This window comes from Buteo buteo, chromosome 5 (genome assembly GCF_964188355.1).
Source record: "Buteo buteo chromosome 5, bButBut1.hap1.1, whole genome shotgun sequence".
Taxonomy (NCBI): Eukaryota; Metazoa; Chordata; class Aves; order Accipitriformes; family Accipitridae; genus Buteo; species Buteo buteo.
The window spans coordinates 24,997,851-25,013,591 of NC_134175.1; the positions used below are offsets into that span (position 1 = coordinate 24,997,851).

The following is a 15,741-nucleotide window of genomic DNA, read 5'->3' on the forward strand; positions in this document are numbered from 1 at the left end:
AAAAAAGCAAATAGTTGTTTTCTTTGGTGTCATGTCTCCTTAATTTCTAAGAGCAGGACCAAAGCGAGGCGTGGCAGCGATGCCTTTGCATGCCCGCCCCTCCGCAGTCCCACGCTGCGTGGAGGGTGCGTTCCTGCCCGACCCAGCCAGGAGGCTGATCCCATGGCACCACCACCAACCATCCCTCACCCCGTGCCTGGTGTCTGCTGCTGACTTCCTCCACCACCGTGGGCAAGTCACTTCAGCCCCCTGGAGCTGCTACTTCCTCCTCTTCCTCTGCCTGTACAGTCCATGACTTGCTGGGCAGGGCCTGAGCGCCTGCCTGCACCTCGCCAGTGCTTCGGTACCTGGCTCAGCACAGCACCGTGAGGGAGAGCTCGCCACACTGGCACAAAACCAGATCACTGAACTCAGTAGGAAAATGTTCCCTCAGCTGCAGCGATGCGGTTTTGCAATTCATAACTAAGAAAGAGAAGAAGGGGTAGAAGAAGGGTAAAAAGCAGAACTGCGTGCTGAGCTGTCTGAGGCAGCACCAGCCCCTCCCGGGCTGTGCATGCGCACACACACACGTGCGCACATACAACAGAGTCTTCTAAGAAACTATGGCCAACTAATTGCAGAGAGACTCGGGGGAGAGGAAATGAAATGAAAAATTGAGTCTGAGTTATAAAAATAAGTAATTTTTATCCTACTTGCAGGAGGCTTATATTAATTAAACATTATTACAGCGAATGAGATGGGGAGGGTTATTAAGTCTGGGGCTGGCTGTAAGTGTTCTCTGCTGTTGCCTGAGGCTCCACTGAGCTCCAGATATTAATCTTCTAAAGCACTCAAATGCTGAAGAGATAAACACTTGAAATATGAAAATGTTTTTCTCCATAGCAGACACTGTGACCCTATGTCACGCCAAAGAATTTGTCAGATGTCCATATAGGCTGCACTTACAGCATTACCGTGTCTCTTAGAAAGATGCCGAGCACCTCAGGAGCTGAAGAGAGAAATGATGTGTGCATTTGTGTGGGGGTGATTTGTGTGTGGAGATGTAGCAGATTCTCCTCTTCCCATATGTTTCTGGAATACATATTTTCCTCTTTAGCACTGCCTACCAGGTGTTGGCTGCACGGCTTTCCAACTGGCTGGCGGCACTGCCAATCTGGCCAGCGCCTCTGCCAGGTGGCTAACAGGTTCGCCTGAATGTTTGCATCTCAAGACTCAACCTTACCAGGGGGAGGGCGGGGAGGAGCCCACAGCATGCACTGCTCCCTGGGTGCACGGCATGCAGACACTGGAGTCACCAGGCATCAGGGCAGAGCTGAACACAGGTAGGATCAGCCAGTTCTCCCTGTGGGAGCCTTGAGTTTCATAAGCAATGACTGATAGTGAAGAGATGTGATGCGATGGTGATGCAGTCTACTGTTATGAGGAAACTGGAAAACATTCTTCATGCCACCCATGCCACAAAGTCAATGAGGGTAAGGAAAGGGGACTAGTCCTGGGGCAAGTTCCAAGATGTGAAGCTGAAGAACTTGATCTATCAACCACACTGCCAGAGGCAGGCTCCCTTCCAACCCATGCCAGCACATCTCAGTGAGGTCCTCCATAAATTAGGCTCTACCATGCTCATGCGAATCTTCTGCTTACAAAGCACAGAAGAGAAAAAGAGCAAAAGTCAAACAGCAAGAAGCTGGCATATTTCACCACTCTTAGGGCTTAGCTCATCCTTCACTTGGAGGAGGCTGAAATCCAGCCTATGCAAGCCCAGAGTGCAGAATAGCTGAAGACTATAGGAAATCCAAGCAACATATGGGAAGAAGCAATGCATCTCTAACAAAAGAGGAAATGCATTCTGTGGAAAAAGCATTGGGTCCTACAGAGGACGTTTGGATCAGGATGTGGAACAAAGACTGGGCTAACCTTCATGGTCACAGGGGATTCAAAGCCCACTGTCTGATTCAAGGCTATCTCAAGAGGATAGTTAGTATAATTCAGTGCCAGCAGTCACAGTCCTATAAATAAGTCATGAACCATACAGCAAAGCATCTGAAAGCTTTCACAAAAGAAAATGTTCAGCTCTGCACAGCCTTCACAACTCTTGATAGCTGTGCAATTATCAGTCATACTGTTCACACAGAGAAAGCCCCATCAGCTCCCTCTTCCCTGCTTTGGTATGGTATTAACCATCTTACCAGGCACAGTCTCAGGGCTTGGTTCAGAGTTGCCAGTCTGGGTGCTTGTAGGCTGAAAAGACCATGTATAACCCATTGCCAAGTCGTGTGACCAACCACAGAGGTCTCCAGGGAGATCAAAGTTGCAGTTGAAGTTCACAGGGAGGTGGAAATCTTATAAAAAGAAATAGAAGCAAAATAAAGTTGGATTAAAAAATCACTTACCCACGAAGGATTGCTATTAAAAAACAACCCAAAACTAAAATAGCTGACAAGCCATAAACACTGAAGAAAGCATGAAATCTCACTCACACAGATGCTTTTAACCTATCTCACATTTCGTCAGCTCCAGGGATCAGCCTTAAGTTCTGCATCATCAAAATGCTCACACCATGTCCTGTGGCTAATCCACCAAACTAAGCAAATATAAAAGCAAGTACCAAATGCTTCCAGACTCTAATCAGCACCTTCTCTTCATCCCCTAGAGCGGTCAAATATTAAATGCCTTCTTAAATGTCAGGGAAGAGCACTTCCTGAGTGCCCTGTGCTCATCAGTTCCTGCTCTGGCTCCAAAAGGAGAATCTCAAGTGCTCCAGAAACCCAGCTCCTGAGTGACAGATCTAGCCACTTGCACCAGACGGGAGCTGTCTGTCAACGTGGTGAGCTGTCACTCACCACTTCCTACCTTCTCGTGGAAATGCTACCAGGGGAAACGTGGGGCCACCATGAGCTCAAGCTTTTAGATTCTGAGCGAAAGGAGCCAGCCTCTATTTCTAGCTCTGCTATGGACTCACCACATGGTCTTTGGGCGAGTCATTTAACTTTTCATCTGTGAAACAGGAGTTGAGCTAATTCCCCTGTGTAAACAGCTTTAAAAGCTCTGGAGAGCCTTCCTGCAGAGACAAGTCTGTGAGCAGGAGGGCACATGCCAGGGACTGCATGTAGCAGCGAGGCAGCTGCTGGCTCCTTCAGTCAGGGAAGCAGCCATAAGGCATGGAGGCTGCAGAAATGGTCTGAGACCATCCCAAGCACTCAGCGGACATGCACGTCAGAGCCCAATTATAGGCTGGACTTTTCCTGAGCAGAGAGGAAGTTTTAAATCACAGTGACCACAAAATGAGTGATAGCCAGAAGGAGGTGAGTGACTCAAGCAATAGGCATCAGGGGAACTTTGCTGTGAGGGACAGAGGGCTTGCTTTATATGCTCCCACTCTGAAATAAAACAATGCAGATCATGGATCCTTGTATTCCAATCTAATCTCATACCCTGGAGAGCAGCATTGTTTCTGTTTGGCTGTCATAAATCTGATTGTCCAGAGAAAAACACTCATTGTTTATGGAGTATGAGAATGAAAATTGTTACTAAATCTGAGGGAAGCTGATAGGGAGGCTGGTTCCATGCTCCACGACATACTCCGCTCACTCTCTTGCCCTGGACTGCACCCAGGAATCGTGTTGTTGCAGAGACTATTACTGGCCTAAATTACCTCTTGGCAGTTTCCCAAGTGCCTCAATGGTAGCAGGGTTGCACAGGCTTATCATTGAGGCAAAGCAGTGAGACTCAGGCCCTTTGAGCTACTGCTGCAACTTGCATTTCCAGAACTGAACTACGTCAGAATCCTGATGGGAGGTGTGAAAAAAACAATTAATGTTCTTTTTAAATTTTATTAATTTTAAAACCCATTAATTTTTCTCTGGGACTGGAAGCTGAAGTGACAGAAGTCCTTGGAGCTATCTCAAAGGATAGCTTTTCCTCATGAGATTTCTTGTTGAAGTCCTTGTGTAAATGCCCCAACCCCAGTGCTGAGGCCCAGGCTCTGCTGTCGTGCCCAGGGGTGTGCATCTCCTGTACACTGCATTGTACAGCTAACCCTGCACAGCTCTGCCAAGCCCTCTTCACTTAATCTGGATATTTTACAAGCTTTAGATGCTCACATCCCCCTTTCAAGGAGCAGAAGAGTATGATGTCTGCTTTTACAGGTAGGGATCTGAGGCAAAGGAGATTAGTCCCCTCCAGCACTGGCTCTTAACAAGCACAGCATGTAGTCTAAACAAACATTCAGCCTCTTCTATAGTCAGAAGAGGCAGGCAAGAGTCACAGATACCAAACCATTCCCTGTACATCTGACAGCCACCTAAGACTGGGAGGACAAACTCCGGCCTGGAGTTAGTGTTCCTCTCTCTCTGCTGCCTGCACAAGGAGCCCAGTCTGTTCTCCTAAATTTTAGGCAGCTGGTATTAGGGAAGATGTTCCTTAATAGATAGGTGTTCAGGACATCAGCCTTCTCTACACATCGTGATTTAATCCCACAGTTGTGACCTCTGCAAAAGGAGCCCTGCATACCAGGCAGTCTGAATCTCTCCCCTGAATCACCTTCTGAATTTATGACACCTAGCCAAGGGGATCTGGAACAGGGGTGGCTCTAAACAGGGCACTAAGTGAGTTTCTTCAGGTCATGTAAGGAAGCTGGGAGACCAGCTCTTCAAGTCTCGTGCCCTAGGGACTGAATTAGCTGCTATCTCTTGCTCTTGCATCCTTCCTTGATATAACTTATCAGATTTTGGCAGGTTTTGTTTGGTTTTTTTTTTTATCTTAGCCTATCACTAATAATATTACTCTAAGCTTTCCAGGAATCAGCCCCATGTATAGGAGCTAATAGGAAGATAAGAGTATTTGCTTAGCTCCTAACCCATCGTTTATTGAGATAAAGATGTGCTGCTCTGATACATACCCTCCTCTTCTCCACAGCTATCACCACACTCGGTTGCCTCTTCATCAGTTGGGTATGGGACGGTGGTCTCTTCACTCTTCAAAGTGGGCACTAGTGTCTCTGCAGTGGGCTTCACATCTGAAAAAAATGGAGTACAGATGCTATTTGCAATAGACAGTACAAAAAGCCCAGGCAGGAGGAAACAAAGCAAAAAATCTTTCTCTCATGTTCTTATAATGGCAGGAAGAGATAGAACAAGAATACCATGAAATTTCCACGTGCTACAAATGTCAGCATGGTTTGAACTTCAAGTGAACTGGCTGTTTCCATATGGGAGTTCCTTTGATTTAGAGTTCCCATTGGACAAGGCTCTTCTCTAGACATACATGCTACTTTTTCTCTTAATTTTTTAATCTACACTGGTGCTGGCAATCCACTTAGCTGTCATTACTGGATAAGAGAGATCACAGGCAGAATGTCTTTTTCTTTCATAAAGGCACATGACACGTTAAAAAAAACACACAACATTCCCACTAATTGTGCCAATTTATAAACTAAGTCACTCAAACCCACAAATGACGTAACCGCAAATGGACCCAGAGGATCCCATAGTGCGCTCTGGCTCGCTGCAGAAAGCATCTGGTTTCACACTCCAGGCTCCTGACTACGCTTTCAAAGTGTTTCTGTCCAATTTCCCTCTCTCCAACACGGCCTGTGTGAAACAACCTCCAAGCAGGTGTCAGGGGAAATTTAAGCAAGAAAGGGAAGGATATTAAGATCAACAGTAAATGACATTAGGTTCCAGCAGTTTCTTCTTTTACGGGTGTGTTAACTGGAGTACAGCAGGCTTGATTCTATCCACTTTTTAAAAGAGGCTGCTTTGCTCAGTTATGTGTGATTGTTTCTTTGTCAGCACCCTTCAGGATATCATTTAATAAAGCCAGAAGCAGGAGGAAATGGCTAAATACATTGAATATTTTCCATAGGCTCCTTTCTGCCCTTTTATTTTCCTGTTATTAAACATGTTGCACATAAACTCTCAGGGGTTTTTTACTTTTTTTTTTTTTTACAGTGGCTGTCTTTTGTTCAGGATAAAATACCAAATAACCTCCAAGTCTTTTAATTTGTAAGTTCAAATTTGTTACGACCCCATAAAACTCCAAATGCAACCAAGAAGCAAATTGCAAGCAGCCAGGCACAGAAAAATGTCATAAAAAAAAGAAAAAAAAAAGCAGCAGGTGAAGGCAACATATCAAAAGATGCAAGTTATTTAGAGCTGGTACATTTTTTTAGGTTGTTGTTCTTGTTTATTGAGATTTATAGCTGAAATGTGACAATGTGGAAGGACCTTGAAAGCCAAGTCCCATACGGGACACAGATGCTGAGCGGATGTAAATCAACAGTGTTGCACTGACCTGGACAAGCTGCAGAAATGTATCTTGAAAAATCAGTTACCATGGCAGAGCCACAACACGATGGTTACAAGAGATAATGAAAATAGCAGGGAGGACAACGTGATGTGTGAAATGAAAAGTGAAAAAGAGGTCTTGCTTGCTCGCTTTTGCTCTCCCTGGCCCAGCAAGTGTCTGTGCAACTGGTGGTAACCACTGATCAAAATGCAAAGTCACTGAGCAATTGAAACCAGATGTTTGGAACTTCAAAGGAGAGAAAACCAGCTGCAAGTGAACATTCATCAATCTCCACTTTTCAGAGGAAAAATTTTGGCAGGTCTTTGAAAGAAGCCAATTGCTGACTGCCTGCTTCCCAATTTTTGAGTTACTAGCCAACTAGTTTGTGAGCCCAGTTGCTGTTAAGTTACCTGTTTGACTCAGTAATTAAGATGCTCATTGCTGATAAGAAATAGAAACAGCTGGGCAGGGTACACATGGGCTTAGGCCCTCACTCGAAAAAAATTTCCATCAGCTTGTTTTAATTCATCTCTTAATCTTGTTCCCAAGCAAATGCAATTGCCTAGGTTTTCACAGCCAGTTCTGCAGCATGCCTGGGTCCTCCTAGCAAAGGAGGGTCGTATCCTGGCATTGTCAAGGACTGCTGCATGTAGCAAGCCTGGATTTAGCATGCAGATAATGCTATGGGCTATCTCTGCTCCTCAGGTTGCATCAGGGATATAAATGCTTTCTATAACACGGTGAATCTACAAGATTACAAACCCTGCTCTGATTACAAAGCTGAATGCCTGTAGATCAATATAGCTACGAATATTTATGACTTGGCAGTTGAGTTTTAAATATTACAATGTACAAATGATTAGACAGCCACACTGGGAAATGACCATAAAGCACCCTGCCTGGAAAAAACATGGGCTGTTGCTGCTGATACTGAAACTGAGCGTGGACATAGCTGTAAAAGAAAATTTGGACCAAAAATAGCCCAAGAAGTTGAGGATACTAAATGCCTCTTATCTCCAATTTGGAGGAGTGCAACGGAGGGGCTGACATGTACGTGGTCGGAGGTCCTGTGTGACTGCCTCCCTTTGCGGCAGTGATGCAGCACTGTGATGCACCAGCCAGCAATGGTCTGCACAGATCTGGCAGCTGAAGACTCCTGGGAGCTGCAGGAAGCTGCGATGTGGGAGCTGCCCGACCACTTCTGCACAGAGCCTCAGCTCCCGCTGCTTGCATGAAAACCATGGCACCTGCTTTTCCTACAACATCCCAAAGATGTAAGATTTAAATTAAGATCTAATCTTGATTTGAAGTTTAGATCATTTACAATGGATTCCAAGTCCAGGGGGAGATTTGATATCGACTTCAAAGGTGACAAATGATCATTATTAATTGTGTGTACATGTGTTGCGTGATTTGCTGTTAACTGTTTGTAATGCATCTCAAAGCACATCACAGGAGGAAAAGGTAGTAAAGACTCCACAAAAGGGTGGAAAAAAATCTCAGTGTCTTTTAAGCTTCCTTGAATGGGACTTCTTACAAGAAAATGCCTTCTACAGATGTGTTTATAAAATGGAAATCATACCTCTTTATCACTGACATCTGGAAACCAGATTCTGATTTAAGCAGATTATTAAAACCAAAATAGATTAAAAAAAGGGACAACTAGCCCCTGGCACTGAAAAGCTAGCATCAGACCCAATGAGCTGTTGGGTGCATTTTTGGCTTTTGGGCATGAAACCATGGAGCAATCAATCATCACTGAGCCTCAAGAGGGTCAGAGGCACAACCTCTACTGATCCCAGTGAGTGTGTTAGACAGTTTTCACCTCTGTATTAAAAACAATGGTGGCTGCAAGGCATACCACTTGTGAAAAACAGGTGGGCAAAAGTGAACAAACTTCCCTGTTCTTAGGGATGTTGTAGAGATGTCATAGAGTTAAATGCCCAACCTTGTCTGCAAAAGGATTTCCACATGGGGTTCAATGAGAGAGGGACAGTTGTTTTTACAGGAAAGCCTTACTGGGGCAGTTCAAGGTACCTGTACTGGTCACTGCACCCCTCTTCTGTACCTCTGCTTCTCTTCCTACTCTTTGTCTTATCCATTTGGATTAAAAAGCCCAAATGTTATCTAACACAGAGACTGGGAAAGCCTGCACAACATCCAGATAAAAGATCTGAAAGGAGGGAGAAGGGAGTTGGGGACAAATCCTGCATGGGGCTCTGTGAAAGCTTGGATTGGGGTCCAAACATTGCTGCTACATTCTGCATCAAGGCCAGTTCTTTTAAGGTGGAAGCAAAAAGATGGGGTCAGGCCACACTGCAGGTCCTACCTTCATGGCTGCAGTCTCCCTGCAATGGCATGGCCCTGAGATGGGACAGCAGGGAGAGAAATAACCTTACACTTGCACCTTGCTGGTTTAGTGCCTGCCACAACTCCAATGGAGCCAGTGGGCAGAGGCACAGGGGCTCCTACCTGTCCAGTCGCAGCCCAGCACCTCCAGGCGCATTCCTATTCCTGCTGGGGACCACCTCTCTGGGTGCACTCGGACGTACTGGGCAGGAACAGGGTCAAATCTCCGGACTTCAGGGATATCATAGTGAATGTTGCCTTCAAAAAGCTACAGAGAGAGAGAGAGAGAGAGAAGGCAAGTGATGTGTGCATCCCACATGCTCTCCACCAGACTTGATAATTTGGGTCTGGCAGGACGCAGCCACAGTTTGAAATAGTTTAGCTGCCCGACTCCAGGCCATCGAGTCCAGCTGAGCAGAAATTGGGATGTTCCTCCTCAGTTTCAAGAGGACCAGACAGACTGTTTCTAAGAAACTTGCACAATCTATCTTGGCCTCTGCTTAATATCCAGGGGTCAGATTCTGATCCAAGCCATGCAGGGGAAGCCTGGGGAATATCCACTAATTTCACATATAAATAATATCAGATTTGTCCTTTGGCAAATAAAGACGCTACTGCATGTTCTAGGATAGTGTAAACGCGCAGTTTTCCTCACAGTCCAAGTACTGCTGCTTTTCAGCTTACGTGCACGAACTCACGTCTGTGGGGAATAAACAGAGGGCTATAGATAGCATCAGGCCTTCTAAGACTCATTTGTAGGATCGGGAAAAGTTAAACCACCCAAATTTTCAGAAGCAGATGAGTTTCCACAAAAACAGAACAGGCAGTAGCAGAGAATTTGTTTATTCCTCAAGCCCCTTGCCACCCCCATACCGCTAAGCAGAAAGATTATGGGGAACTCCAACGACAGGGGAAAAACACAGGGAATTTCAGGGTCACACCAGTGTGGCAAAAGGGACTTCAGATACAGCAAATTTCCCAAAGAGAAGTTGTGATTCACCTTCCTCTTCCAGAGGTACAAGCCACAACAGCAGCACCTTTACTCTTAAAATACGTAATTAGTTTGTGTCAAACATAATCAAACACACCATCTTGTGGGCTCTGACCTGCAGGGGCTGGGAGGACCAGAAGGTGATGTCCACATCCCCAGGCCTGGTCCACAATAAGAAATGAAGGGAAATTACCATCCCTGGGGCAAGGTTGAACCTACAGCCTCTAGTACAGCTTAGGAGCAGGACCAGGGGACACAACCTGGGATTTCATGGTGACAACCCAAAATCCCAATGTCTCTGTGGGGAGATACAGCTGATTTCCCAAGAACGCATCAGGCAGACTGAAGATAGCCAGAAACATATTTCATTTTGCAGCTGCTCCATGCAGTGCCTACCTTGGCTTGCATTGTTTTGGGGTCCTGGATGAAGTCCCAGTCCTTTCCATTCATGCTGTAGGCCACCTTAAACTTCTTCACAAAGGAGCGGGACTCGGCGGTGGTCACACTGTCCCCTCCGCGAGCCCCCTGAATAATGATGCCTTTGATATTCTTCGGGATGCCAAGGTCCACCTGCAGCCACTCCTCCCCAGGCTGGGCTTGGGGGACACGAGGAAACCAGCCTGAGCGGCTGCTCACCAGGCGGGCCATGCTGGGAGACCAGTCATAGCCTCTGATGGAAGAGGCCGAGATCTGTGAGTCAGGGATGAGGCCGGAAAGCATTCCCAACAAGTTGGAGCAGGGCGAATCTGCAGGAAAGGAAAGGGCATGAAGAGCTGGGGCGGTTGAAGGGAGAGCTTGTGGTTCTCCCCATAGGTTTAAGCTCTGGGCACTACACCAGCACCAGCACTGGGTGCTTCCCCCTTGCCTCCGGGGCCTGGGTGCCTGTCCCCCCAAGCATGTCCCTTGGGATGGGTGCCTCTATGCTGCTCACAGTGTCACTGTTCCCACCTCAGTCAGCCATGACAGCTGTGGGGGACAGCACCCTGGGACAGGCTGTTAGATGGACAGAAAGGAGGGCTGAGGCCCAGGGGAGGAGGGGACCCTCACCGGTGATGCGGCAGCCATACAGCTCCAGCCTCAGGGCGATGCCATTGTGCCAGCTCTGGGGACGGATGCGCACGAAGCGTGTGAGCACCGGGCTGTGGATCTTGTTGAGAACCACCTCCGTGGCGTCCTCATTGGCCTGAAAAGTCTGCAAGGGAGAGGGGGCACAAATACGGTTACATCCTCTCCAGGCAGAAAGAAATAACCAGTTCAGTAGCCGAAATAATCTCAGCAGGGAAAACCAAGGAGAGGCTTTCTGGGCTGGCCCAGCCTCTGGCCAGGGCAAGCACCCAGGGGCAGGCAGGGAGCGCTGACCCACTGGCAGGACAGCGTGGTGGATGGAGTCACCCATCAGGCAGGATACCCAGGAGCTCGCTGCTCTGCTGCCTCTCACGGCACCCCGAGGCACCTTGGACTATCAGGCCACAGCTGCTTCGAGCTTGCCCCCAAACCTAGAGCCACTCCAACGCGAAAGGCTGGATGTGCCCCAACGCTGCGCGAGATCTCGCCTCCCCTCCGTGGGTAAACGGGCTGACATCCTGACACGTCCTCGCAACCGAGTTCCACTAGGAAACATCATGTGCAAGCAGCGGTGTGAGCAGAGAGGATGCTGCTCCTGCCTGGGGTGACAAGCTGCTGCCCCAGCCAGCCCCTTCCCCCCACCTATCTCACACACATGCAGCCCGCCACACAGAGACAGCCTTTCAGGAGAGTTTATGATCCAACTTAATATGAAAAGGCTGCTGCCCTACCAGATGGCCGTAATCAGTAACTACCAGATGGACATTAGATCCACCTCTCTTGCCCATTATTTTAATAGGCCAGACAAGGACTGGATGCTTGTGTTCTCTTTCAGCCTGCAAAGCCATAGCAGTGAAAAGGGGGAAAAGAGGAAATAACCAACGTAAGGGTAATTTTCAATCCTTTCTCTGCCCCCAGCATAAAGCACTAAAGCTCACAGACCGGGGTTGCAGGCATCGCCCGCTTCCCCTCCAAGAATGCAGGCTCTTGGGACAAGGCTAGAGCATCCTCCAATCTCAGCCAGGAGCCGCATCCGCACTGAGATAGATGTTGGCTGGGCTCTTCTGCAGGCTCCTACCCTGCATATGCCGTGCTAAGCACAGGAGCTCCCACTAAGTTTATCTCGGAGTGAAGCAGAAAAGTGTAATCTCTGGCACTGATCTCCTTCTGTTGGAGGCAAGAGTCAAACAATTCAACTGCAGATCCCTGTGATCCGGGACAGAAAAAGGGGTGAGGCTGTATCCTGGCCTCTCGCCTTGAATAGCAGTTAAGAAGCATTTTATAAGCCTCCCCCTGCTCTAGGCCTGCTGATGGCACCTGTTACTGCTCTTGTCCCAGGATCCAGCACGCCAGGGTACGAAGAGAGTATTTGCAGAGGGGCAGCATCTGTTTGCAGCACCACAACCAGCTCTGGGCTGCCCCTGTGCATCACTGTCCAGCCTGGAACAGCAGCACTCCTGCTGGGGCAGGGAGCAGCCACCCCGCAGTGGGCCTTGGCTGCAAATCTGGCTGGTAATTGGGATTTGGGGTTGATGTGAAAGTGAGCAGAAATGCTAATCTGGAGAATATATATCATGCTGCTACTGTTTAGCAACGCAGCATGGTTTATGTGTTTTTAATATCCTATTTTATCCTGTCTGACCCCACTTCCCATCCTTTTCCTTGCTCAGCAGACACCAAATACCTTTTTTTCCAGCAGGAGAGCTATAAGAAGAGTGGTTCCTGTGAAACACTCTCCAGGCATGCATGTGTGTGTCTTGTAAACCTGTGGGAACACACACACACGCACAGAGGCTGAAAGGATACATTTCCACACCACAGCAAAGCCTCCAGCTTTATGTCAACACAGAAGCTGACACACAACACCTTACCTCTCAACCTAACACCAGAAGACAGGAAATGTTTATCTGAGCTGGTGCAACTATTTTAGCAGGAGGAGCAGCACGTCAGGTCAGCCCAAAGGTCCCTCTGTCCCAGGCGGCGGCTCCTGATGGTGGCCCCAGCAGATGCCTAGGGGCAGCAAGCCCGGGGGAGTCTTCTCCTGGCAACCTCTCTTCACTTCCCACAATCAGCAGTTTGAAGACTCCATGAGCCAAAGGTTGCATATGGACCAGCATGTTTAACAGTCACTGACGAGGTTTGCTGCTCTTTTTGGTTTAACATATTTCTAGTTTTGTTCTTTTTTAGTTCACTTCGCACATACGAGCATCAGGGGCCAGAATCCAAATTTACACCAGCGTAATTTGTTGCTGACTTCTGCAAAGTCAAGCTTGACAGAAAGCAGAAGCAGGACTGAGCCCAAAAACTTTATCACTACCACATGCATTGCTGAAAGCATCTCTTACACGACCTTAGTCCCAACCACCTGCTTCCAAGGAGAGCAACCTCAATTCTGCTTTAGATTTGGGGCCCTGTAATTTCCTCAGACTAGATGACATTCAACAAGCTATGGAACTCTGAATCAGGGCCTTAACACTCCAGACTGCCAGTTTATGAGGGCAGAAATGGCACCTGACTTCCAGCTCTAGTATCAGCCACATTGACAGGATCTGCCCCAGTGAACCTTGTTTCTGAAAAGCCCCAATTTATCATAGACAGTCATTGCTTCGCACCCTGTTCAGCGTAATAGGAAGGGGCCATTTTCAGAGGGCAGGTGCTTAGTGCTGTTAGAGAAGTGGGGTCTTCCTGCGTGCCTGGCCTTTCAGCCTCCTTCCCAAGTGGAAATGCATCGCGAGCCTGCAGGTCCCGATGCTGCTGACCAGGGTCTGACCCTGAGCATATGATTTCTCTGCACTGAAAATGCTGACCCCAGAGCCTGAACACACTGTGGAGAGAGTCCTATTGACTTGAACAGGCTCTACATCCTGCCTCAAATTAGCACTCACGGCATGGGAAGAACTAGCAGGAAAATGTGTGAAATTGGGAGTGCCAAGAAAGCAAAGATTTCTTCCCCCTTACCAAAATAGAACATTGCTATTCCTCCCATCCTATCTGCTTCCCATCCCACTCAGCACATATTTTGAGCCAAGTCTTCAAATGGTGTAAATCAACATATTGCCATCGAAGTATAAGAAGTCACAGTAATTTACACCAGCAGAAAAAAAAAATCTGGCTGTGATCTAGGGAGATAGATAGATACAACTCAGCAGAGAGCACACATGCACACGCGCATGCACACGCACACGCGCTGAAGGGTGACGGAGCCAGAAGACGAATGGGAAAACCATTAACAAATTAAAAGCACCTTCCAAGAAGCAGTCAAGGGACTCACTTTCACTGCTGCATCAAAAAGCTGCCCATCCCCTCCCCATATACTTCATGTTTACTTCTGTTTTAGTCCAGTTGGCAGGTCTACATGTAAAATTAAATTGATAATCAATGAGAGCTGACCTGCTTAATTAATTTGCTGCAGAAAGCAAGTGGTGGGAGATGATGCCTAGGCTAGAGGAGGATCGGGCATGTTTTCCATGTGCACAAGCTCCACACCAACACTTACAAGTTGTATTTCTGACATGTTGGAACTGCCACAGGGTGATGGGGGGATTTCTGAAGCTGCATTAGCACCAGTGGGTATGGGCATTGTGCCAACAGCAGTTTGGAGTGAAGGGAGTGAAAGACAGGGAGACAAAAAGCACTGTGAAGTCGAAGATGCAATGAGTCAGGGAGGGGGCAGGAGGTAACCCCTCTCCCGCTTTATTTATTGTGCCGCTTGGCCACTATGCAATTTCTTGGGGAGCTAAAGAAAGCAGCTAGGGGAGGCAGAGGAGAAGGCCAAGGATGGCAGCAGCCCTGCCTTCGTCCATATGTATGTGTCTCTCTGGACCCACTAGATTTACTGCAGGATTATGTTACCCCCGTGGAGACAGAGCCCTGGAACAGAGCATGCTAACAGGATTAGGGCTTCAGGATTTAGACAGAGAAGCATGAAGGAGAAAAGTAGGGGAGATTATTTTCCTTGTCAGAGAGGGAAAGCATAAAATGGGGCATGTTTGATGGTGGGAGGATTCTGGCTCGAGTGGAGGGTGGATAGTTCTGGATTTATTAAATCCAGGAACAAGGAGGTAAAAGAAAAATGATACTTGGCAACACTCAACGAAGCACAGCCGTCTGGGCAAGGCACAGTGTGCTGGGCTGGGCTTGCCAGCGCCGTGTCTTTGAGAGGCTCCACTCAGATCCGGGAGTCACCAGGGACACAAGGAGTGGCACTCTGTTAGCCTGCAAAGGAGATATCAGGCCTAGAAGTACAAAGCTGCAGCCTTGCTAGGAAAGCCAGGGCTGTAATTCTCCCCTGGTACTGCACCATGGGTGAATGCACGAGGCTGCTTTTCCCAAAGCTGGACATCTTTGTCCTGCCTGCAAAAGCAGCAGAAGCAGGCTGGGACCTGGGGATGCTTCTGGGCAAACCCTCTGCACCATGATGTCTCTGTGCAGAAGCACTTGTGGCCTTCTGGCTGATCATACAAGCTTTTCCTGAGTTTTCCAGATAAAAAAGCCACAGGACTGAAACCTTTTCTCTCCCTCTCCCTGTGAATGAACACAGGAGACATTAAGAACTGAAAGGACAGAGGAATGCTCCTAAGGGAAGGCACAACGGTCTCCAAAGAGTCATCCTCAATATTCCCTGCCACCACCGAACACCTCTGACATCCCCAGCTCCATGCACAGCTGAGATATTCGGCTCTTTGCAGCAATTCAGCCTGCCTTCTTGCATCCACCTGAAATACCACCCAGGAAGGTTAGCTGATAACAAGCACAAAGCCATCAAGATGAGTAGGAAATGGAAAATGCACATCAGCTGGATCTTGCTGCCATTTCTCATCCATTAACTCCTACAGGTTCTCAGAGCAAATGTTTCAGTCACATCCTCCCATTTTGCACACAGAGCAACGGAGGCAGCAAGAGCACCCATCACAGTCCCAACCCACCCAGAATCCTGAGACCCATCCTGTCCCCCAGTCCCTCGCCACACTAGGTGATCCCCATGAGCTGATGTCTGCAGTCCGCAGAGTGGCTGAGACCACATGGGAGTTGGAACCCGAGACCCTACAAAG

General features: G+C 47.9%; 1 protein-coding gene across 13 annotated transcripts in view; it reads right to left on the minus strand.

The window, feature by feature from the left end:
- NRP2 (neuropilin 2) overlaps nt 1–15,741 on the minus strand; it is a 93,887-nt gene that overhangs the window by 33,167 nt on the left and 44,979 nt on the right. For all 13 annotated transcript variants that reach the window (XM_075028220.1, XM_075028219.1, XM_075028224.1 and 10 more), the window contains 5 exons: nt 10,673–10,817; nt 10,022–10,371; nt 8,758–8,902; nt 4,898–5,014; nt 2,187–2,339 (listed from right to left, as the gene is read on the minus strand). In XM_075028220.1, coding sequence (XP_074884321.1) covers nt 2,187–2,339; nt 4,898–5,014; nt 8,758–8,902; nt 10,022–10,371; nt 10,673–10,817 — 910 coding nt within the window. The remainder of the gene's footprint in view (nt 1–2,186; nt 2,340–4,897; nt 5,015–8,757; nt 8,903–10,021; nt 10,372–10,672; nt 10,818–15,741) is intronic.